The 23,513-nt window shown below is 43.8% G+C and overlaps 1 protein-coding gene across 1 annotated transcript in view; it reads left to right on the top strand.

The window, feature by feature from the left end:
* pitx3 (paired-like homeodomain 3) overlaps nucleotides 1-6,630 on the top strand; it is a 42,389-nt gene extending 35,759 nt beyond the window's left edge. Inside the window, exon 4 of the mRNA XM_061745277.1 lies at nucleotides 4,479-6,630. Coding sequence (XP_061601261.1) covers nucleotides 4,479-5,048 — 570 coding nt within the window. The 3' untranslated portion in view covers nucleotides 5,049-6,630. The remainder of the gene's footprint in view (nucleotides 1-4,478) is intronic.
* The last annotated feature ends 16,883 nt before the right edge of the window (nucleotides 6,631-23,513 follow it).

Below are 23,513 nucleotides of genomic sequence, written 5' to 3' on the forward strand. Positions count from 1 at the left end.
GTAGGAAAGGGAGTAAGGAAGGGAGAAAAGATGGAAGGGAGGAAAGAAGGAAGTAAGGAAGAAAAGAGAAAAGAAGGAAAGAAGGAAGGAATTAGGAAAGGAGAAAATAAGGAAAGAAGGAAGGAAGTAGGAAAGGGAGTAAGGAAGGGAGAAAAGATGGAAGGGAGGAAAGAAGGAAGTAAGGAAGAAAAGAGAAAAGAAGGAAAGAAGGAAGGAATTAGGAAAGGAAGTAAGGAAGGGGGAAAAGATGGAAGGAAGGGAGAAAGGAGAAATGAAGGAAAGAAGGAAGGAAGTAGGAAAGGGAGTAAGGAAGGGGGAAAAGATGGAAGGGAGGAAAGAAGGGAGAAAAGATGGAAGGGAGAAAGGAAAGAAAGAAGGGAGAAAAGGAAAGAAAGGAGGGAGGAAGGAATGGAGAAAAGGAAAGAAAGAAGGGAGGGAAGAAGGAAGGAATGGAGAAAATAAGGAAAGAAGGAAGGAAAAGCAAAGAAGATAATAAAGGAACGATTGACGAAAGGGAGGTAGGAAGAAAAAGGAGTAAAGGAGGGTAAAAAAGGAGGAAAATAGGAAAGGAAGAAGGAAGGAGAGAGCATGGCAGAAGGAAAGAAGGATAGAAGAATTGGGTCATTTTGACCCAAAGACAGCACAAGGGTTGAGAAGGGGGGGCGGGTGTGCTACAACTACAGGGATATCACACTCTCTTTCTAGGCACAGTCAAGGATCGGAGGGGGGGGGTCTGGTTTCATGACCTCAACATCACTGCTCTCATTTTTGTGGATATTAGGTCCTGTTATGGCTCTTTTCCAATAGTACCTACTCAGCCCGACTCGCCTCGCCTCGCCCTTGGAATTCTCCACTAGGGGTCTAACGTGCCGAGTAGATACTTTTCTGTATCTATTCTGCCGAGGTTCTAAGCTGCTGAGTCGGCTGTATCTGACATCATCACACTACAGGCCACCGATTGGTCGGGGGGTTGGAGTCAGACGTCTGAGTCAGGAGGAGGAAATCAGTGAAAGTGCGACTCTGGCATCTGTTGAGGATGCCTGCCGGGCGCCTCCCTAGGGAGGTGTTTCGGATGTGTCCAACTGGGAGGAAGCCCTGGGGAAGACCCAGGACACACTGGAGTGATCATATGTCTCGGCTAGCTTGGGAACGTCATTATCTCACCAAAGGAGCTAGTGGACGTAGTTGGGGGCAGGGAGGTCCGGGCCTCGTTGCTCGGACTGCTCAACCCGACACTAACAGATCTCAGATAAGCAGAAGTTGATGGGTGGATGGATGGATGGATGGATGGATGGATGGCAGCTTAATTGTCAAAACCACACCAGCAAATCTACATCAAAATGGCTTAAAAAGAAAAGGAATCAGGGTTTTGGAATAGTGTAGTCAAAGTCCAGAACTCAGCTGAAGTGAAACACTGGGATGAGACCTGAAGAGAGCTGCGTAGAGGTGAATTCTCAGAAACCTCAGTGAACGTAACCAACATAAAAGAAAAATGCACCAAATCTTCTTCTCCCATGTTAGGGACCAATAAAGTTATACAGGAAGTGAATACATCAACACGTTAAAGGTGGACCTACAAGCCTCTGAATCACAGGGGTACTTAGTATTGCCCACAGGATTTCTTTTTCTTTTTCACACGTGTAATACATGTGTTGTTCTTCTGAGGCTGCATTTGCCTTAAACTAAGACAAACCATTTTGTGCTAATCTTCCTTTTTTTTTTAACAAACATACATACATGACTAGCAATATTTTTAGAGGAACAAGTGCGGTGCGGGAGATCCTAGGATACCGCTTACAAACACAAGACATTTGAGGCTTGATTTAGACCCGACACTCAAAGAATACTTTTGGTTGCTGAGGCTCAGTGGGCCACGGAACATTTGAGGATTAATCCAGACACATGTCAACGCGCATTCAGAAGTTAAAGAAAGACAACTTAACTTCTGGTGCAACATTTCCCCCATTTAATTGATGACATCATATTATCAGAGCCCTGCTGGTAACTATTTGTTTATTTAGTCCTTTTTTACTGAAAGTAGGAGTTGTAGTCTAGTGGCTACATTGGTGGGCTTGTGGGCAAGTTCAAGCCCTGGAATGGCAACCAAGAAGAGCCACCCTAGGCCCTTGAGCAAGGCCCTTAACCCTAATTGCTTCCTGGGCAAAATGGTGTGTTTGTTCCCTCAGATGTGAGTCGCTTTGGATAAAAGTGCCTGCTAAATGACAATAGTAGTGACAGTAGTAGTAATATCCATCCATCCATCCATCCATCCATCCATCCATCCATCCATCCATCCATCCATCCATCCATCCATCCATCCATCCATCCATCCATCGTCCGCCGCTTATCCGTTCCTGGGTCGTGGGGGCAGCAGTCTCAACAGAGATGCCCAGACTTCCTTCACCCATAGGCGCCGAATTATGTTTTTGCTGGTGGGTGCTGAATGTCATGTAGTGTAGTGTAGCAATTCAGCAACGTAGATTTAACAGCGGTAACGGACATGAACGCCGCACGCACACACACACAGACACACACAAATAATAATCAAATTCTAAACAAATTCGGGTATTCATCTGAGGAAAAAGGAGGCTATTTTTCTATAGTTCATAACCAAGATCATTCTTTCTTCCATCTTGATCGTTTCTAATCTACAACAGTAGAATTGAATTTTTTTTAATTTCACCGTGCGCCCTGTGACGGCATCTCGGCGGTGTCCAATAGGAGAGAAGGTGGAGGGAGAAAAAAAAGTTGCAGCTTGTAGATCAGAGACGATCAACATGGAAGAAAGAATGATCTTGGCTGTGAGTCTGTGAGGAGCTGTGGGATGAGACTGCAGGACTATCGGGACATCAATAAAAAGGGACAAAAGTGGAGAGAAATCTCCCAGAATTTGGACACACCTGGTGTGTTTAAAAGTGGTAGAAATGTGATATACTTTTGCTCTTTTAACAATAAAATGTTAATTTAAAATAAAATATAGCATTTCCATGCCTCATCTGGGGATCAATTGAATCATTGATCAATATATGGTTATGAAAAGACCACGTGTCAATACTTTTGCAAACTGAAGCACTACAGGTCCGCTAAAATGACTGACATGAGCTAAAAAAAACAACATAGTTCAGAAAGGTTTTTTAATAAAATATGATTCAGCCTGACCTGGCCATCATGGAGCTCCCGAACGAGCCTTTATTCCCCCAAATCCTGTCTTCATGAGGATTTCATGGACCCATCCCCTCCTTGCTGCTGCTGCTCGTCTCCTCCTCCTCAGAAGAAGAACTAAAGCCAGGGCTTTTCTTTGAATCAGGGACACATGCATTTTGCAAACCGAGCTGTAGCTACTGTACGTCCAAATGAGTGGGAAAACGGCGCCAGACCGGAAAAACTTTTTTTCAGTCGCCAAGCAACTTGCAACAAATGTGTACACAGGTGTATGCGCGCAGGCTCTGCGTCACTCAGACCCTGCGCTCTTGCGCAGCTGCAGTACATACACTTGAATGGGAAAGCCGGCGGCGGCTGTGCGCCCTTTATTTGAAAACCGCTTTAGCCAATCAGTGATTGTTGACATGAGGGCTCCCCTACTCGGCTCTCCCCGTGGGTGCTCGGCCATCTCCGTGGGTGCTCGGGCCCCGAAGCACCCACGGTTCCGGCGCCTATGCCTTCACCCCAGACTCCAGCTCTTCCTCTATCTCTTCCTCCATCTCTTTCTCCAGCTCTTCCGAGGGGAGTCCAAGGCGTTCCCAGCCGAGAGACATAGTCTCTCCAGCGTGTCCTGTGTCTTCCCCGGGGTCTCCTCCCGGAGGGACATGCCTGGAACACCTCCCTAGGGAGGAGGGACATGCCTGGAACTCCTCCCTAGGGAGGAGGGACACACCTGGAACACCTCCCTAGAGAGGAAGGACATGCCTGCAACACCTCCCTAGGGAGGAGGGACATGCCTGGAACTCCTCCCTAGGGAGGAGGGACATGCCTGGAACTCCTCCCTAGGGAGGCGTCCAGGAGGCATCCGGTACAGATGCCCAAGCCACCTCAGCTGACTCAGCTGAAGGAGCAGCGGCTCGACTCCGAGCTCCTCCCGGGTGACCGAACTCCTCCCCCTATCTCTAAGGGAGCGTCCAGCCACCCTGCGGAGGAAACTCATCTCGGCCGCTTGTATCCGCGATCTTGTTCTTTCGGTCACTACCCAAAGTTCATGACCATAGGTGAGGGTAGGGGCGTAGATTGACCGGTAAATCGAGAGCTTCACCTTTCGACTCAGTTCCCTCTTCACCACGACGGTCCGGTACATCGACCGCATAACTGCGGACGCTGCACCAATCCGTCTGTCAATCTCCCGCTCCATCGTTCCCTCACTCGTGAACAACTAGTAGTAATATATTCTGTTTTTTTAACCTTTCCAAACAGAGAATAACCTGCTTTGCCATGAATCTGCACCTGAATTCAATATTCTCCCTCTGTTCTTCCCTCTCTTCTTATAGGTATGGTTCAAAAACCGACGTGCCAAGTGGAGAAAACGTGAAAGGAACCAGCAGGCAGAGTTGTGTAAGAATGGCTTCGGTGCCCAGTTCAATGGACTCATGCAGCCCTATGATGACATGTACACAGGTTACTCCTACAACAACTGGGCAACCAAGAGCCTAGCAAGCAGTCCGCTCTCTGCCAAGAGCTTCCCATTCTTTAATTCAATGAATGTAAGCCCCTTGTCATCCCAGCCCATGTTCTCCCCCCCCAGCTCCATCCCCTCCATGAACATGGCCTCCAGCATGGTGCCCTCTGCTGTGGCCGGGGTTCCTGCCACGGGGCTCAACAACTTGGGCAACCTCAACAACCTCAACAGCCCCACAGCGCTCAACTCCGTAGCAGTGACTGCAGCCACTTGCCCCTACGCCACCACAGCAAGCCCCTATATGTACAGAGACACCTGCAACTCCAGCCTGGCTAGCCTGCGGCTCAAAGCCAAGCAGCACACCAACTTTGCTTATCCAACAGTGCAGAACCCCGTGTCCAACCTCAGCCCCTGCCAATACGCTGTGGACCGGCCGGTATGAAGAAAAAGCTCCAACTCTGACTCCTGACCGAACCTACCAGCTCTTAGCCCTTGTTACTCCACATCCTATCTCTTCAGATCCATCTCATAACTGCCAGATGTGCAGTCGACTGGCAGCTTGCATTTTGATGGTTCACAATGAGAATTATTCTCAAAACTGACAAAGCAAATAGACATCTTCAGATAGACTACCGCCCTTGGAAGGAGTTTTCTCCAGTTTGTGAGACTTTGTTGCTGAACTGACCAATAATTTCAAAGGATTTCTAGAGATTAGTGTCCATAATGATTTTCCTGTTTCTGAACTGCATGGCTAGAGTACAAAACATGGATGCTTCTACTCGACTGTCGGCCAGCAGCTTGGCCCAAACACATCCAATGGCATCTTTGCCACTACTGAAGGAAGAAGGACCTGTGGTGGCAATGTAAGAGAAATGGAGGGTGTATATATTGGACTTCTACTGTTTTGTATGTGACATAAAAGTATATGAAAATGTAGTAATTCAAACATGAGAAAAGCATGCTCTTTATAAGCAAAGACCCTAGGTTGATGTGCAACGAGCACATCATTTAGGTAAGTTCAAACATGGTTGTGAAATCCGCTCAACCTGGAAGGTCACAAACCAAAGAGCGACTGAAATGGGTGAGAGGAGGCCAGTTCTGCAAAGTTTCTCAACTCCAAATCAGCAATTCACATAGACATTTACCAAAAGATTACCAGAAGCAACATTTTTCAAGTAAAGCTCTGAAAAGCCATTGAATATATACATTTGTGTGGTGTTATAAAAAGGGAGTCCATGGCTGTAAAAAAAAAAAAAAAAAAATCTATGTAAGAGTGCAGTTGTTATAAGAAGAAAAGAAAAAAAAAGCTTTTTTTCCTGGTGTAGCCTGCTTTGTCTCATTAAAGAACCAGTTGAAGGATATGTTTCTAACTACAAATAGACGTTTAAGTTGAACAGAGAAGCACTTATCCCTCGACAGCTCCAACGTACAGCTTCTTACAACGGTTGTGTGACGCTGGCCAACACATGATGTTCCCACAACAATGAACGGAGCACCATGGAAACTCCAACTCACCTCCATGGCAACAGTTACGCAACGCTGCAAGAGTGTCGTGGGCCGGGGAGAGGAAAGCTGGGAGAGATATAGATGTTCCTGATGGCCGCTCACTGATATGTCTGACCCCGACTCTGTGTGGTAACCACAGGCTATCCGGTAACACAGCAGGAATTCATGGAGGTACTGTAGGGGTGGAGGCAGAGCCAGGATTATAAAAGGGCCTGGAGTAGCCACAGATGAGGGTTAGCAGCCCATAAATCCCCACCAACCTCTGCAACTCTATCACATTTTCTATGACTGCGTTTCCATGCATCAATAACCCTTTTAAAACCCGAATATTGGCAATAACCCGAATTTGCACGGCCATGTAAACACCAATAACCCCTTTGAATAACCCGAATTTGCTCATATTGGGGTTTTTAAAAACCCCAATATGAGCCCTGGGTTACTCCTTTTAAAACCTGAATATTGGGTCATGTAAACGCCAAACGGAATATTCCCATCAAACGGAACATGAATTTGTTTTCTGCACATGTTCTGTTCACAAGGAATCCTGGTCTTTTGAGTCCAGGAAGTTCTTCTAAACACGGAGAAACCAAGACCAGGAGGAGACTAATCACTTCATAAATGTAATGAAGGATATTAACATTTCTGCATTTGTAGACGGTAGAAAGTACCGGGATAGAAGATTTAAAAGAAGGTGAGAGAAAAGTTGCGCGAAGCAGCATTTGTTTTGAATTTGGATACAGGAAGAAGAAGCAGAAATGACGGTAATTGCGTCATCACGTTCTCCACGCGTCGCTGGTTTGATCCAGATATCCTGAATGATTAACTACCATGTAAACGGAATATTCCCAATGTTTCAGTAACCGGAATATTAGCAATAACCTGAATTTTGACTGTATGGAAAGTCAGTGTTTCTGATTCTCCCGAAACACTGATTTGTAGATTCTGTGATGACACACAACCCACTTTTGTCAACACAAATTTTAATTGTAAAAATATCACGGAAAAACAGGAAATGAAAGGTGAATAAAAGTTAAAAAAAAAAACATATTTACTTGATATATACAAAATGGAATCCTCTGATCATACATGGTCGGATATCTGAAGCAACTATAACCTCAGACAAATAAAAACATGCATATTTTTTCACGGTGCCATTACTAATTCATAAAAATAAATTCCAATAAAAATGAAACAAAAAAGAAAACCATTGTGGGCAATGCTATTTCCCTCCCTACTGCTAACAGGATGTAAGACGGTACGTTTGAGCCCGGTGCTGCTGATCAGCAGCTCTGGATGAATCCATTATCAGCAGGTACGTACACGTCCACAACTACACACATTTTGCTGGTCTGGAGAAAAACAATCCCGGCGGTTGTGAAGCCTCTCAGTCCAGCAGGGGAACCCCAGCGTCATATCACAGGATATTCAGAGAAATACAAGAAAAGCTAAGAGCTACATCTCACACTCTGCAGCCCTAAACCACCACATTCAGTGCATTTACATGGGAAGTTTAATTCCTCTTTAATTCAGAATTAAAATTAAATCCGATTTAAAATTAGTAAAAAATACCATGTAAACACCTAATTCCGAATGAAAATGGCCAATTAAACTTAATTCTGAAGTAAGTGGCTGGTTTATTCTGATTTTAAATCCGAATAGAATAATTCCAGATCATGTATAAACTCATTCCTCTTTAAATTAGTTCCGGTCTTTCTTTCTGCTCGTTCCCTCGCCCGTCTGTCTCCATGACGCTTATATTCCTGCTGGGCTGGTTTTCTAACAAAGTTTCAAGATGCAGCAGCAGTAAACGCTGGTCAAGAGCAGAGAGCATTTATTTAATAAATAGAAATAATTAAAAGAACAGATGGAAACAGGAAACATCACAATTGTGATCTTTTCAAAGTTGTAGCGGCTAAGTTAGTTTTTCTTCCGGTAGTTTAACTTCCGGTCCCCCCCCTATCCAATCAGAACCTTCCCAACCCCCAGACCTGGAGAGGAATTGGAGAAAGACCATCAAACGTGTTTTCCATGTAAACCTCAATTCGGAATTACTATTTCCATGTAAACTCAAGTAAACTAGTTTCATTCTGAATTATTTAATTCGGAATAATTAAATCTGAATTAAAAAAACATCATGTAACCATGGCCATTAAATGTTGAAGTCCATGACAGCATCATTTGGAGACTGAATAAGTAGACTTTGTTTGAAAATGGGCCACAAAGAGCATGGAAACATCACTGAGGTTCACAAACCTGCATGTGAAAACCACTAGACTTCTGGGAAAATGTCCCATGGATGGATGAGAATGCAGTGGATCCCCAGTGCCACTGTTAGGCACGGTGGTGGAGGGGTGGTGATGGGGGGTTGTTTAGTAGTGAGGGGGCCTGGGAACCAGGACTACAAACTTCTCTGTCCAACAGTGTGTCTTAGAGACAAATGCGAAGCGCATCAGAGTGACTGAAAAATGTAGGAATCAAGGTTTTGGATGTACAGGACTGTCTCAGAGAATTAGAATATTGTGATAAAGTCCTTTATTTTCTGTAATACAAAAATGTCATACATTCTGGATTCATTACAAATCAACTGAAATATTGCAAGCCTTTTATTATTTTAATATTGCTGATCATGGCTTACAGCTTAAGAAAACTCAAATATCCTATCTCAAAATATTAGAATATTCTGGAAATCTTAATCTTAAACTGTAAACCATAATCAGCAATATTAAAATAATAAAAGGCTTGCAATATTTCAGTTGATTTGTAATGAATCCAGAATGTATGACATTTTTTTTTAATTGCATTAAAGAAAATAAAAAACTTTATCAAAATATTCAAATTTTCTGAGACAGTCCTGTAGAGCTGTGATTAAGTAAATCCCCAGAAACAATGAACTGAAACTACGCTGTAAACAGGAATGGACCACAATTCCTCCACAACCCAGTGAGAGACTTAAAGTCCTACAGAAAACAAATACTTTAAGTTATTGCTGCTAAAGATAGATCTTCAAGCTAGAAAATCATGGTGGTATTTAGAATTTCCCACGTTTTCCTTCTTTCATGTTTTCTTTGTTAAATAGATAATTTTACAATGGAAAGTTACATGTTGCCTTTTGATTATATTAGCCAAATGTAAAGACCTACTATGATCAGGTGACGTTTATGGGGGGGGGGGTGAATGGTAAAGGTGGTGGTGGTGGTGATGGGAAGGGTTGACTTTTTCACACAGCTGTAACATTATTTCATCTGAAAGCCCTTCTCCTAGCTTTTCTAATTCTTCGCCAGAGCTTTCAGTTGTATTTAGTGGTCTTTTATATGAAATGGAGTTCACCAATTAAACTAATTAAATGGATCTTGAAGAGACGCTTCTGTCAAAAAGAGGAGGTTGTACTTTGAAAAGACAAGGGTTAAAAAGATGAGACATTTCATTTTCACTGCACTGTAAAATAAACAAGAGTTTTATTTCACAGATGTCTGGTGTCTTTTGCCAAAGTGAGCAACAGTCGCGTTCGCCAGCACTGGAGTTGAGGGGGGATGAGGGGGGGTGGCATCCCCCCCTGAAATAAAAACGGTCCAAATCATCCCCCCTGAAATAAAAACGGTCCAAATCAAACCCCCCCCTGAAATAAAAACGGTCCAAATCATCCCCCCCTGAAATAAAAACGGTCCAAATCATCCCCCCTGTAAAACTGCCATCCCTCCTTTCCATCCCTTATGTCATTTCATCAATGAATGTGGTTTTACTGCTATTTCAACATTTAGAGTCATCACCAGAAAAATAACACCAGAAAAATAACTTATTTGACAATTTTCACCTGTTTCAAGTACATTTTCACTTGAAATAAGTAGAAAAATCTGCCAATGGGACAAGATTTATCTTCTCATTACAAGCAAAAAAATCTTGTTCCACTGGCAGATTTTTCTACTTATTTCAAGTGAAAATCTACTTGAAACAGGTGAAAATTGTTGTTTTTTCCAGTGATCAGTCTTGTTTTAAGTGCAATGAGATTTTTTTACTAAAATGAGACATTTTAACTAGAAATAAGACAAATATTCTTGTTAAGATTGTGAGTTTTTGCAGTGATCCATGTTACTTATCCTGTGAAGGACAGAGTCATATTGATAAGTTGAGAAAAGTGTTTTTTATTGTTGTGTTTTGATGTATTTGATGTAAGCCCAGTGGATATTTAAAGCTTACAGAAGGCTGCATTTAACTGCTGCTATGTCATTCCTGCAGTATTTCTGCAGCTGTTTTGGTCACTGCTATTATTTGTAATATATTATATTATTTGTAATCAGCACAAATTATCTGTCCCCATATGTTAAAATCCACCATCCCCCCTGAGTACTGGCGTTGGCTAATTGTAGGAGGTGGGACAGCAGGAAGCTGCTTCATCCATAACATGTTACATATAAACCGTGGACTGGACTGTTGTTCTGGGTCTCTGGAAAGAACCTAGAGACAATTTATCTTGTAATAGACTTTATATGAATACAATTTATTTTAATTAAAATTGAAATTGAACTAAAGGAAGGATGGATGGCTGTATATATTTAAAAAGTTAAACAACAACAACAAAAATAGTTAATATTACTTGGCTAGTACAGGCCTGGAAACAGATGACTGACAGTTAATCCTGTTACATCTATATGAAGCATTCAAGAGGTGAAAATTATGTGATACGACAATGGATGTAAAATGAAATTAAAAAATATATATAAAAAAGTGGAGAGACATCGTTATTGGATGCTCTTGCAGCTCAAATAAAGCAATCTCCTGGCCAAAGGAGCTTTGAGAAGCTGGTTTATTTACAAAACGTTTTTGTTTTCAAGGAAACACTTCCGATCTTTAACAAATTACTTACGCTGATTAAGGCAAGGCAAAGCAAGTTGATTTCTGTAGCACAATTCAACAACAAGGTGATTCATTAAAACATAAATAAAAAGCATGGTTTAGAATTTAAACAAAAAAGAACAACAGATAAAATCAGTACCAGTGCAGGTTTGGGTCTTTATTCAGATTCAATTCAATTCAATTTTATTTGTATAGCATCTAATACAACAAAAGTTGTCTCCAGACGCTTTCCAGAGACCAGAACATGAACATAAACCCCTGAGCAATTATTATATAAACAATGGCAGGTAAAAACTCCCCTAGTGGGAAAAAAACCTTAAGCCAAACAGTGGCAAGAAAAACTCCCCTTTATGAGGAAGAAACCTGGACCAGGACCTGGATCATAAGGGGGGACCCTCCTGCCGAGGGCCAGACTGGGGGGTCGGGGACGTCAGCAGCACAGCAGGCAGGTGGAAGCAGCAGCGGGATGACTGGGGGTGGGGACCGCAGGTAGGTGGAAGCAGCAGCGGGATGACCGGGGTTGGGGACCGCAGGCAGGTGGAAGCAGCAGCGGGATGACCGGGGGTGGGGACCGCAGGCAGGTGGAAGCAGCAATGGGATGACCGGGGGTGGGGACCGCAGGCCAGCACGCAGCTCCACCTGTTCTCAGATCCAGCTGAGAACAGGTGAGTCTTCAACCTGGACTTAAATAAACTGCTTCAGCTGATCTGAGGCTTCTGGGAGTTTGTTCCAGACATGTAGAGCATAGAAGCTGAACACAGCTACTCCATGTCTGGTTCTGACTCTGGGAACTGGTATAAACCCAGATCCAGGTGACCTGAGGGGTCTGGAAGGCTCATACTGGGTCAGGAGGTCCCTGATGTGTTCTGGTCCTGGACCATTCAGAGCTTTATAGACCAGCATCACAACTTTAAAGTCTGTCCTGTGATGGACAAACAGCCAGGTAAAGACCTCAGAGCTGGACTGATGTGGTACTTTGTTGGTCCAAGTGAGGACTGCAGGTCTGGATGAGCTGCAAGTGTAACTGTTTTTTGGTAAACCTGTAAAGATGCTGTTACAATAATCAAGCTACCAAAGATGAGTGACTGTGTTTCCATGCATCTATAACCCTTTTAAAACCTGAATATTGGCAATATCCCGAATTTGCACGGCCATGTAAACACCAATAACCCCTTTGAATAACCAGAATTTGCTCATATTCAGGTTTTTAAAAACCCCAATATGAGCCCTGGGTTACTCCTTTTAAAACCTGAATATTGGGTCATGTAAACGCCAAACGGAATATCCCCATCAAACGGAACAGGAATTAGTTTTCTGCACATGCTCTGTTCACAAGGAATCCTGGTCTTTTGAGTCCAGGAAGTTCTTATAAACACGGAGAAACACAAGACCAGGAGGAGACTAATCACTTCATAAATGTAATGAAGGATATGAACATTTGTGCATTTGTAGACGGTAGAAAGTACCGGGATAGAAGATTTACAAGAAGGTGAGCGGAAAGTTGAGCGAAGCAGCATTTGTTTTGAATTTGGATACAGGAAGAAGAAGCGGAAATTACAGGAATTGTGTCATCACGTTCTCCACGCGTTGCTGGTTTGATCCAAATATCCCGAATAATTAATCACCATGTAAAAGGAATATTCCCAATGTTTCAGTAACCGGAATATTAGCAATAACCCCAATTTTGACTGCATGTAAACGTAGTCAATGCTGGACTAGTGTCTCCAGGTCCTGCTGAGACACCAGATCTTTTAACCTTGATATATTCTGAAAGTGATAGTAGGCTGACTTTGTTATTGCCTTAATGTGTTTTTCCAGATTTAGGTCTGAGTCCATCACTACACCCAGATTTCTGGCCTGGTTGTAAGTTTTTTGGTGTATAGAATGAAGTTCTGTGCTGACCTGTGATCGTTCATCTTTGGCTCCAAAGACAGTTACCTCAATTGTTTTTGTTTAGCTGTAGAAAGTTATGGCACATCCAGTCATTAATCTCCTCAAAGCATTTACCAAGAGGCTGTACAGGGCCTCGGTCTCCCGGTGACATTGTTATATACAGTATATCTGTGTGTCATCTGCATAGTTTATTTTGGTCTCTATAATCTGTGCCAGTGGGAGCTTGTAGATGTTAAACAGAAAAGGTCCCTGGATGGAACCATGGAGAACTCCGCATGTGATTCTTGTCAGCTCAGGTGGAAAGTTATCTATTGAAAAATTAGTACTTCCTGTTCTATGTTTTGAACCAGTTTAGCACAGTTCTGGTAAGCCTCGTCCAGTTCTCCAGTCGTCTGAGGAAAATGTTGTGGTCAACTGTAACAACTGTAGCACTAAGATCCAGCAAAGCTAAGACTGACATGTTTCCACCGTCTGTATTCAGATATAAATCATTAAACACTTTGGTCAGAACGTCACAGTGCTGTGGTGCTGGAAGGCATGATAGCAGTTATATTGTGTTAAAAAGTAATTTTGCTGTTGAAAAAACCCTTTTCCAATGATCTTACTTAAAAAGGGGAGATTTGAGATGGGCCTAAATTTGTGTCTTGTCATGATTGTCCTTTTTCAGCAGTTTAATTACAGATGTTTTTAGTGGCTCTTGAAACACACCTGACATTAAAGGAGCTTGAGGCAGGATTTATGAAAAAAATGCGTATACGTTTTAAGTTTTCTAGTAATAATGTCAGATGAAGTGTTCCAAACCAAAAAGAATGATTCCTCTAGCGTATCTCTCCTTTGCCTTGAACAGGCTGTGTGCTGCAAAATGTGCTGCAATTCCGGGCCGGAATTTCCCACGCTGTCCTGCGGATGTGACGTCACATGACGCTGCATGCGCGTTCTCCCCGTTCTCCCGTGCCGGCTTTGCTGTTGGCTGCAGTACCCCCGGCTGCCGTCGTGGCGCTAATGAGTCTCATTTCTTATTCTTGGCTCAAGCTCCTTTAAGGACAAGTTCATGATAAGTAACAGGTCTGACTCCAAAATCTTTTGGCGCTTTTCCACTAGTACCTACTCAACCCTACTCGACTCGCCTCAGTTTTGCGCTTCTCCACCAGGGGTCTAACGTGCCGACTAGATACTTTTCTGTATCTATTCTGCCGAGGTTCTAAGCTGCTGAGTCGGCTGTATCTGACATCATCACACTACAGGCCACCGATTGGTCGGGGGGTTGGAGTCAGACGTCTGAGTCAGGAGGAGGAAATCAGAGAAAGAGACTCTGACGGATTCTTGTTCATTTTATTCAACCAGCAACGGCAGCAAAAGTCTGTTTCTGATCCAACTCTGAGGGTCAGATGTTCATAAACCTGGTGCTGAGGAGAGAATTAAAAAGAGGATCTAGACGGAGATAAGGAACGACCAGATCTACCAGGAGCTCTGTCTCTTCATAGCTGCTCGCGGCTCCAGATGACTTTTCAGCAGCACAGAGACAAACTAACAAACAAAAAAAACGTTGCCGCTTGAAGTTTCTCTCAATCTCATTTTTTTACTTGGTATCGAACACAAGCCACAGACCCAGCAGCACATCTATCATCTCCTCCAGGTTCTACATCTTTAGTGTTGTTGTCTTCTTCGTTTAGATCACACAATCTAATACGTCACAGCAGCTTCTCTCCAACCTCCTACTTCTGATCTGGGTGCTCAATTGTAGTGGAAAAGAAACTTGGCTGAGTTGAGTCGAGCCGAGTAGGTACTAGTGGAAAAGGGCCATTTGAGACCTTTTTGAAAAAGTGTTTTGGTACAATGTCTAAATTGCAACCTACTAATCCTAGTCAAAGCATTTACTTACCGTAGACTCAGTCGGTACATTGCTGATGTGTCTAAGTAGTTTCTTTGGGTCACGGTGAACTGGTTCTGTAGGTGAACTAGTTCCACAGGTGCTATGGGGGATTACAGAGGTCAGACACTGGAAGGCCTTGTTTCATGGCCATGATGTTCAGGACACTTCAAACCAATATAATGTTGCCTACCTTCTTGGGTTTATAGAGCAGTGTGAAGCTGCTCGTGTCCAAACAATTACAAACACCATTAATGAGCTTGGTATCGGCTCAAGTCGCTGCATGGGTCCCTACAGCACATCAAGTCAATTTAATTAGCCCACTGACATTTTAATAATTATAATCTGAAACTTAAATATACCAGTGTGTAGCAGTGTGAGTGCCACGGGGCCTGACCGACAGGATGGAGAGGACACGGAGCTTTGTGCAGAACCCTTTTATTTAATCCAAATCACCCAGGACACAGTGCACAAGCACCTCACGCCAGCAGCACCTCAGCAGCAACTCCTCCGACCCCTCGCTGCTGTCCAGCTCTGCCTTATAAGGCAGGCAGGGTGGAGAGCGGCAGCCACTCAGGCGGATGGGACACAGGTGCGTGTGTCCCATCACCCTCTCCACCCTGCCACACAGTGCTTTTAAGATAAATGTGTTAGATATCTGATTACACGTTTTAAAAGGTATGTGATTATTCTGGTTGGAGGCAGGAGTAGATTTTGTTTAGACTTGTAACCTTTTGGAAGGTAATGAGTACACAGGGGCTCCCATGATGAGGCCACAACAGCCAGTAGATAGATAGATAGATAGATAGATAGATAGATAGATAGATAGATAGATAGATAGATAGATAGATAGATAGATAGATAGATAGATAGATAGATAGATAGATAGATAGATAGATAGATAGATAGATAGATAGATCAGCAGCAGATCAAAACATAAAAATCAACCACACTTCCACTCAGACAATAAAAGCACATTAGTATTAAAATAGACATGAAATGAAAGGTTAAAACTAAGTGCAAAATAGCATATAGTCCAGTTGTGTCAGAGGTGAGTGTGTGAGTGTGTGAGTGTGTGAGTGTGTGAGTGTGTGAGTGTGTGAGTGTGTGTGTGACTGAGTTCAGGAGGAGTTAAACAGTCTTATTGCTGTGGGGACGAAGGATCTCCTGAATCTCTCCTTTCTGCAGCATTGAGAGGAGCGACCGCTGCAGCTGCTCCTGCTCCTCTGTTGCTCCAGGAGGCTATGGAGAGAAACGCTGTCTGCTATTGTCCATTATAGCACTCAGTTTGTTCAGTGTTCCCTCTCCACCACAGATCTTAGTGAGTCCAGACTCCTGCCCAACACTGAGCCCGCTTTTTTGACCAGTTTGTCCAGTCGCTTGGTGTTTTTGTTTGCAAGGCTGCCTCCCCAACACACAGCAGCAACAAAGAGTGCACTGGCCACCACCATGTGATAGAACATGGTCATCATCTCCACACACACATCAAAGGACCTCAGTGTCCGCAGGAAGAACTCTGCCCCTTCCTGTAAAGGCCGTCGGTGTTAGGGGACCAGTCAAGCTTGTCGTCCAAGAGGACCCCTAGGTATTTGTATGTGTAGACCACCTCAATGCCAAGAGAATCCTCACACAACATCCCAGCTCTTCCAGGTAGGCGTAGACCCGATGCAGCATGTACAGAACCGCATCATCCACTCCAAGATGCTCCTGATAAACAAACTGGAGTGGGTCCACTGCATCAGTGACCTCTGACCTCAGGACACGGAGGACCAGCCGCTTCATAATGTGTGATGTCTGTAGTCATTTAACTTAGCCGGGTGCCCCACCTTGGGCACTGGTACGAGACAAGATGTTTTCCACTGCACTGGGACCTTGCCTGTTTGAAGACTCCAGTTGAAGTTCCACTGGAGGGGCTCTGCCAGTTGGGCTGCACAGTCTTTCAGGAGCCTTGGGCACACTCCATCCAGGTCTGCAGCCTTCCCTGTACGCAGTCTCCTGAGCACCGCCCCCGTCTCGTCTGCTGTAAAGGACAGTGGTAGTTGGCCATCAGTAGTGGAGCATGTAGCTGTAACTGTGGCTGCCGTAGTGGGGGAGGGGCTATCTCCAGGAGACAGTAGACAGTAGAGCCATTCCAGAGCCGGCTCCGCTGGTCCTGCCTCCTGGCTTCGGCCTCCGCTCCCCCTCCTTCCCCCCCTACACGATTCATACGCACACAGACGAAGGGGCGGGGGGTCCGGGGCGTAGGGGACATTGTCCCACGTGGCCCGGTACTCCCCGCCTCACGGTTTTAATAACACTGTAGACACTGCATATTCAACATTTAATAAATACACTTATATACACTTTTATAGCATTAATCACATGCACTCAACACTAGGGGCGGGAGAGGGGCCCACACCACCTGCATTTCCTCGCCAGCCTGGGATAGGCGGGTCGCGATGCCCGGGCCTGGCGTGCCTTCTGGCAGTGCCGGGGAGGGGAAAACGGTGCGTGAATGTGGGTCTTTGTCGGTGAGAATGCGGTATGGAAGGGTCCTGCCATGGAGGATTTGGGCCTCCATTGGCAGGACAACAAAATTTAATAATGTATTGATATTATTACTATACAAAGATGGTCATTATTATTATTATTATTATTATTATTATTATTATTATTATTATTATTATTATTATTATTATTATTATCATTATTGTTGTTGTTAGTATATTATATTATTATTATTATAGTAATCGGATAGATAAAGGATGGATGAATGGGATGCCTGGGTCTGGGGCCCTCCGTTGTCGGGCCCGCGTGGGTGTCGCCTTGTTGGGGGGTTCCCTCTCTCCGGGCCCGTCTCCGGTCACCCCCGCTGCATCTGCGGCGGGGCGCTCCTCTGGTCCTGGAGGGCCGCTTGTGTGGGGGCGGGTGCGCCTGCCCGCGTCGGCGGCCAGGGCGGCTCTGGCTCTCCGGGCAGGCTGGCCCCTCGCCGGGTGGGGGTCGTGGGCCTGGAGGGTGAGGGCCTCCTGGCCGCATGTCCGGCCTGGACCGGGTGGCCGGGGTTCGCCTGGGTAGCGGTCCGCCGCCGCGGGATCCTTGGCTGCCTCTTCCCGTGTCGTGGGGGTCACCTTGGCTGCGACTGGGGGGGGGGGCTCGCTGGCGGTGGGTTTCCTACCGCCCTCTTCTCCCCTCTGTGGGGTTGCTGGTGGCCTGGGTTCCGGGTTCTTCCTTGTCAGCCTCTGGTCTCTCGGGGGGCAGGGTTCCCCCCCCCCCCCCCCCCACTATAGATACACTTCAGGTGGAGCTTTGATAGGAATATCTCACATCTGACACACACACACACACACACACACACACACACACACACACACACACACACACACACACACACACACACACACACACACACACACACACACACACACACAACCACACAGACCAGTGGCGTAGCCAGAAAAGAAACTTTGGGTGTGCACCAGCAAAGACTGGGTGTGCCAAATTTTTTTTCAACAAAACTAGATGTTACACCTCCACAAACATTCAAAAGCATTTATATCCAACATTATTAACAGTGCAAAACATATCCACATGTTGTGTGTGCTTTCAATATATAATAAGTATAATAATATATATAATATAATAATAAGTAATATAATAACCACACTTTATGCATGTCCTAAAAAAAACATCACAAAAACATAACCACACACACACAAAGCTGCCCAATGAAGCAAACATAGTGAAATATAACACTCATGCACTCAGAGCCATAACGTATCCACATTACGCATGATCAACAAAGCTATTTAACCAGAGGCTGAACACGACTATTTGGCTTAAGGTTGGCCTGATGGTTTTATTATAAAACCATCTTTTTTGCATGTGGCTCTTCCTACACTTCCACCTAATATTAATATTAGACCAACCTGTTGGCTTCCCCTGCCTGTCCTGATTCTTTCTCTCTCTTCCTCTCTTCTTTTTTTCTACCTCTCCATAAAGTTACCGTCAATCCAAAACACTCGCGCTCCAGCGCGTGCTCGAGGGGGCGCGCATTGGAGCTGCAGCCTCATACTAGTGTGTGCGTCCGGGAGGAGAGAGGGGGGGCGGGTGAAGGAGCAGAGGGGCGCCTATAATGACGTGCTGCTGTTATTAATCATATACATTACACACAAACGCTGTTAAATACAGAAAATGCACACTTCAAATTAGGTTTAACAGTCCAGCTGCCGCTACACATCGCCTGACGGGGGATTTTACATGCAAAAATAAGATTTTTTGTTTTGAATTATTTTGAACATCATGATTACATACTAATAGCCTAGATTTTGAATACAACATGTTAGTAAGACTATACCAAAAAACAAAAAAAAAAATGCATCAAATTTTTGGGTGTGCCAGCTGTCTCTGTGGGTGGCACTGGCACACCCTGGCACACCCGTGGCTACGCGACTGACACAGACATATACATACACACACACACACACATAGCCACACAGACATATACATACACACACACACATTGGCTTGTTCACCTGCATGATTGCTCTGTAGTTTTTGGGGTTAGTTAGTGGTAGCTTAGCTCAGACGGTGATTGGATCTCAAGATTTGGGTAGATTGTTGCTCGTGTTTTGGTCGGCTCTGTGTCGGTTTCGTGTTTCGTTTGTGGTTTTTGTTGCAGATTTCCAGTGCTCGACGTGTGCCTCCATGTGTTCTTGCTTCCTGGTTTGGCAGCGGATGTCATGCCTGGTTCCGGGGTGGGCCCCCATACGCTCGATGTGGATGCTGGACCTCAAGCTCTGAATATTATTCTCGTCATACAAGCCAGTGGAATCAGGCTTAAGCCTGATCTATGGTTCTGCCTTGAACCAACGCAGAGCCTACACCGTTGCCGTGACGCCGTCGTGAACCCTTCGGACTTCTCTGTCACTCCATTTCACCGCGGTGCAGTACCTGGAGAAAAGAAAAGGCGATTCATGCTCGAAAACCATCCAATGTGGCTGAATTACAACAATTTTATTGTTATCGTCATCTCTAGTTGATTCTTTGTTTAGCTTCCGGCTTTTCCGGTCACAGTGAACAATGGCGACGAGAGAGAACCAGAACCGGAAATGCGTTGCTACCAAGCAAACCAATCACAGCCTCTCGGTCTGCGTTGGGTCTGTGTCGCCTCCACGCGTAGTTACATTTTTTGGGAGGTGCGGGTCAGACTACGGCGTAGGCTACGGAGAGACTCCCGCGTAGCCTCCTACCCTACGGCATAGGTTTAACGCAGAGCCATAATTCAGCCTTTAGTCTGGCCCATCCTCCAGCACCCATTTGCCTCCAGAGACCCTACCAGAGACACATTTTTTGGACAATACAGCTCCTGGGGGTACACAAACTCTGCCGTCATGATAAGGTGAGGATCCAAGGACGGAATAAAAATAATTAAAAAAAAAGAAATCATGAATATTTAGAAAGTAGTGGCAAAAAAATGTCTCTTTGCAAGTTAAGAAAACAGTTTAACATAGACCATAACTGCAACGTAAATCTTGTTGCTGTTGCTTTTTCTAATAAAGTATTTCATCTTTAAAATATAAATCCATACGAATGGAAAATATGTGGCGTCACACTTAAACATGCAGAGTCTGGTAACAGCCTTTCTGTTGATTAGGTCAAATCAAAGATGGTGCAGATCAGCATCTGATTACCAGACCTCGTTACACCAGATTTCATTTCTATTCCAGAGTCCAGGGTTAGATTAAAGGAGTACCTTCTCCACATCCAGCCACCCCTCGCTGGGGGAGAGCTGAAGTCCGACTGAACAGCAGCAAGCAATTTCCAAATGAAACTGCTGCCGCTACAGAGGTCTCCTGGTGCCCTCCTCAAAGAACTATATTGTGGAGTGAGGTGAAACGGTCATAGCGTGTGCTTCAAAACACACCACACCAAACAATCAATATTTCACTGGAGGGCTGATGTGTGCCGATGCCTGATGTTTACTCCCACTGTCAAACTACAGCAATGGAGGAAAGGACATGGACCGTGGCCCGGAAAGGACTGGGGAACTTCTAACGATTACCTCGGAGAATTCGGAGGAGGGGAAATGGAAGAACAGATGGAGGAATTAGATGTTAAACAAACATACATGTGTCCGTGGGACACCAGTCCTAAACGACCAGTGGACGATATCGGCTGATGCTGGTCTATATCTGTCTCTCTTTTAGTTTTTTCTTGTCTAAATTCAAAAATCACCAGTTTTTGTGTGTGGTGCATTAACAATATACGTTTATATGTGACACACTGTATTTGTTTGATACACAATAAATTCAATTAGTCATTCAATGCTGAATCCAAGTCAGAGACGATATAAAAACCCCAACGAATGTCACCCAATCTGCAGTTTATTTCTGTTTGTTCTATGAACTGAAAATCATCAGCAGAGATTTAATGTCTTAATGGTTAAGATACATTTGCAAACATATAATTAAGAAAAAGATACATTAAGCCTTTTCTCCCCAAGTCTCACAGTAGGGTTGAGGAAACCTTTCTGATTTTCTTCATGGTCAGAGGTTTGAAGATGACTTCGTTCTCTCACAGCTTGGAGCATTGGACATGTTGATGTTTGGGCATTGAAAGCTTCTGACAGGTTAACTGACGTCATTTGAAACTTTCAAACCCACTCATGGGAAATTCACAACAAAGGGTGGCGACAGGCTATTGCCATGATCAGCAATATTAAAATAAAAAAAAGACTTGCAATATTTCAGTTGATTTGTAATTAATCCAGAATGTATGACACTTTTGTTCTTGTAATTGCATTACAGAAAATAAAGAACTTTATCAAAATATTTAAATTTTCTGAGACAGTCCTGTAAACAGGATATTTTTTGTCATTTCATAATTCTCTATAACTCACCAAACCAGAAATAAACAACGATCAAGAATTCTAACTGACCCTAGAAAAAGTTTTCTCAATTTTAAAAACATGTAAAAATAAAGTTTACATATGTTTCTCTAGCCTGCATGTGAACCTGTGGAGGCAGCTGCACCGATGTCAGACGTTTGTGCACATTTAGCATGCAGCAACACTTCCTGCCCACGAACGTGACAGCACTGCCTTCTTATCGTGTTTTCTTAACTGAGCCACAACACTTTTCGCTCAAAGATCATGTTGCTCCGAACACTTTCAAACTGTGTCCATGTCTCCAGAAAAAACGCAAACGATATGAATCACAATATGAACTTCTCAGACAACGTGTCAGCATGAAGCCAAAATGTCATAACTGACATGCTTGAGTGCAACGTGATCGGCCTCTAACCTGTCACTGCAGCAAACTGAGACCAATATCACTTTTGCAGTCAACAGCAGATTAGTGTCGAGGCATTAACTTTACATCTGTTTTAAGCCCCTGATATACACATCCACCGACAGGGAGGGAGATTTAAGACGATAAGTTAAACCCAGTAATGCAAAGTTTCAATGATATTTTAATGCTCCAACCATCCTGCCAACATTCATTTCCTGAGTGCGGCCAGCAGCTCGCTGCAACTCACATGAACCAAGTTAAATCTCTTCATTTCTACACACGCAAAGCTTTTTGAATCGGGGCTGTACTAATTTAATCGTTTACAAAACTATGTTCTGGTCCTGCACGATTGTTAATTCATGCAAGTTAAGAATTATTCATACACATCTAATACATTTGAACTGATAGTTTTTAGCTCTAATAATGAATAACACTAAATCATGGTAAAATAAGTTGTCTTCCACCTTTTTTAATTTCCCAGCACAGATGTCGTCAACTGCAGGCTTGTCCATGCAACCCCCCCCCCAAGCATTTTAACTACGGCAGGTTGTTTTATGGCCATCATGTTATTTTAATGTTAATCTTATTGTGACTAAACTGTGACTGTAATTTTCTGTGTTTTCCATTTATTCTTTATTGTATTTGTGGTTTTATTGCTTATTATATATTATTGTTCTTTCGTGACATCTGTCTGTGAAAGGCGCTATACAGTAAACTTTTACTTTGGGAATATATTTAGGTAAAATCTGAATCAACTCTATTAGCCAGGTTAAAAGGACTTTGGCTCGACTTAATTTGTTCTGGGAGTAAAGCAGATTATCTTTAGATATTAAATTAGATTAAAACAGATATGTAAAAGCCTGAATTTAATGTGGCACAAGTTAACTTTTACAAGCCAGGCAGGACCGAGATTACATTTTTTTAGTCTCTCATTGTCTCAATTTCTCCTTGACCAAGACTCTCAGTATTTGTGCTCAAAAGATGCGTTTCAGAGTTTCAAATGTGACCTTTCAACGGAGATGCACACTGACTTCAGAAATCCAACTTGGGAAATCAGAGAAATCTCAGCTTGAGATTCCAACACGGCTGCTAATTTTACTGTTTATCATAATTCTGTCTCATTCTAAATCAGAGAAAGACATAATACTGTTCACTTTTTATCATTGGGCTTGCTGCTAAGCTGTGTGTTTGTTAAAATACTATGTTGTACAGCATTGTCGTGAATTACCGTTGCTAACAATGGCCAGCAGCAACGACTTGTCTGACGTCCCGGAAAGATCATGTACAAAGAGTATCACTGGTTGTTCTGACGCTGCAGGCAAATGTGGTCGAATTGGGTGTGACACCATACCCACACCTTTTACTGGTTTTTGAAGTAAACAAATTATAGCAGGTATCCCATAATGCACTGGTGGAACACCAGTGCAGGAATTTGCTGCAGAATCAGTAGAATCTTGTCTGACAACTTTTCCACGCAGAGTTTGCCTCAGGAAGAAAAATATAAAGTGATAAAACAAAC

Source organism: Cololabis saira, chromosome 17, assembly GCF_033807715.1.
Source record: "Cololabis saira isolate AMF1-May2022 chromosome 17, fColSai1.1, whole genome shotgun sequence".
Lineage (NCBI taxonomy): Eukaryota > Metazoa > Chordata > Actinopteri > Beloniformes > Belonidae > Cololabis > Cololabis saira.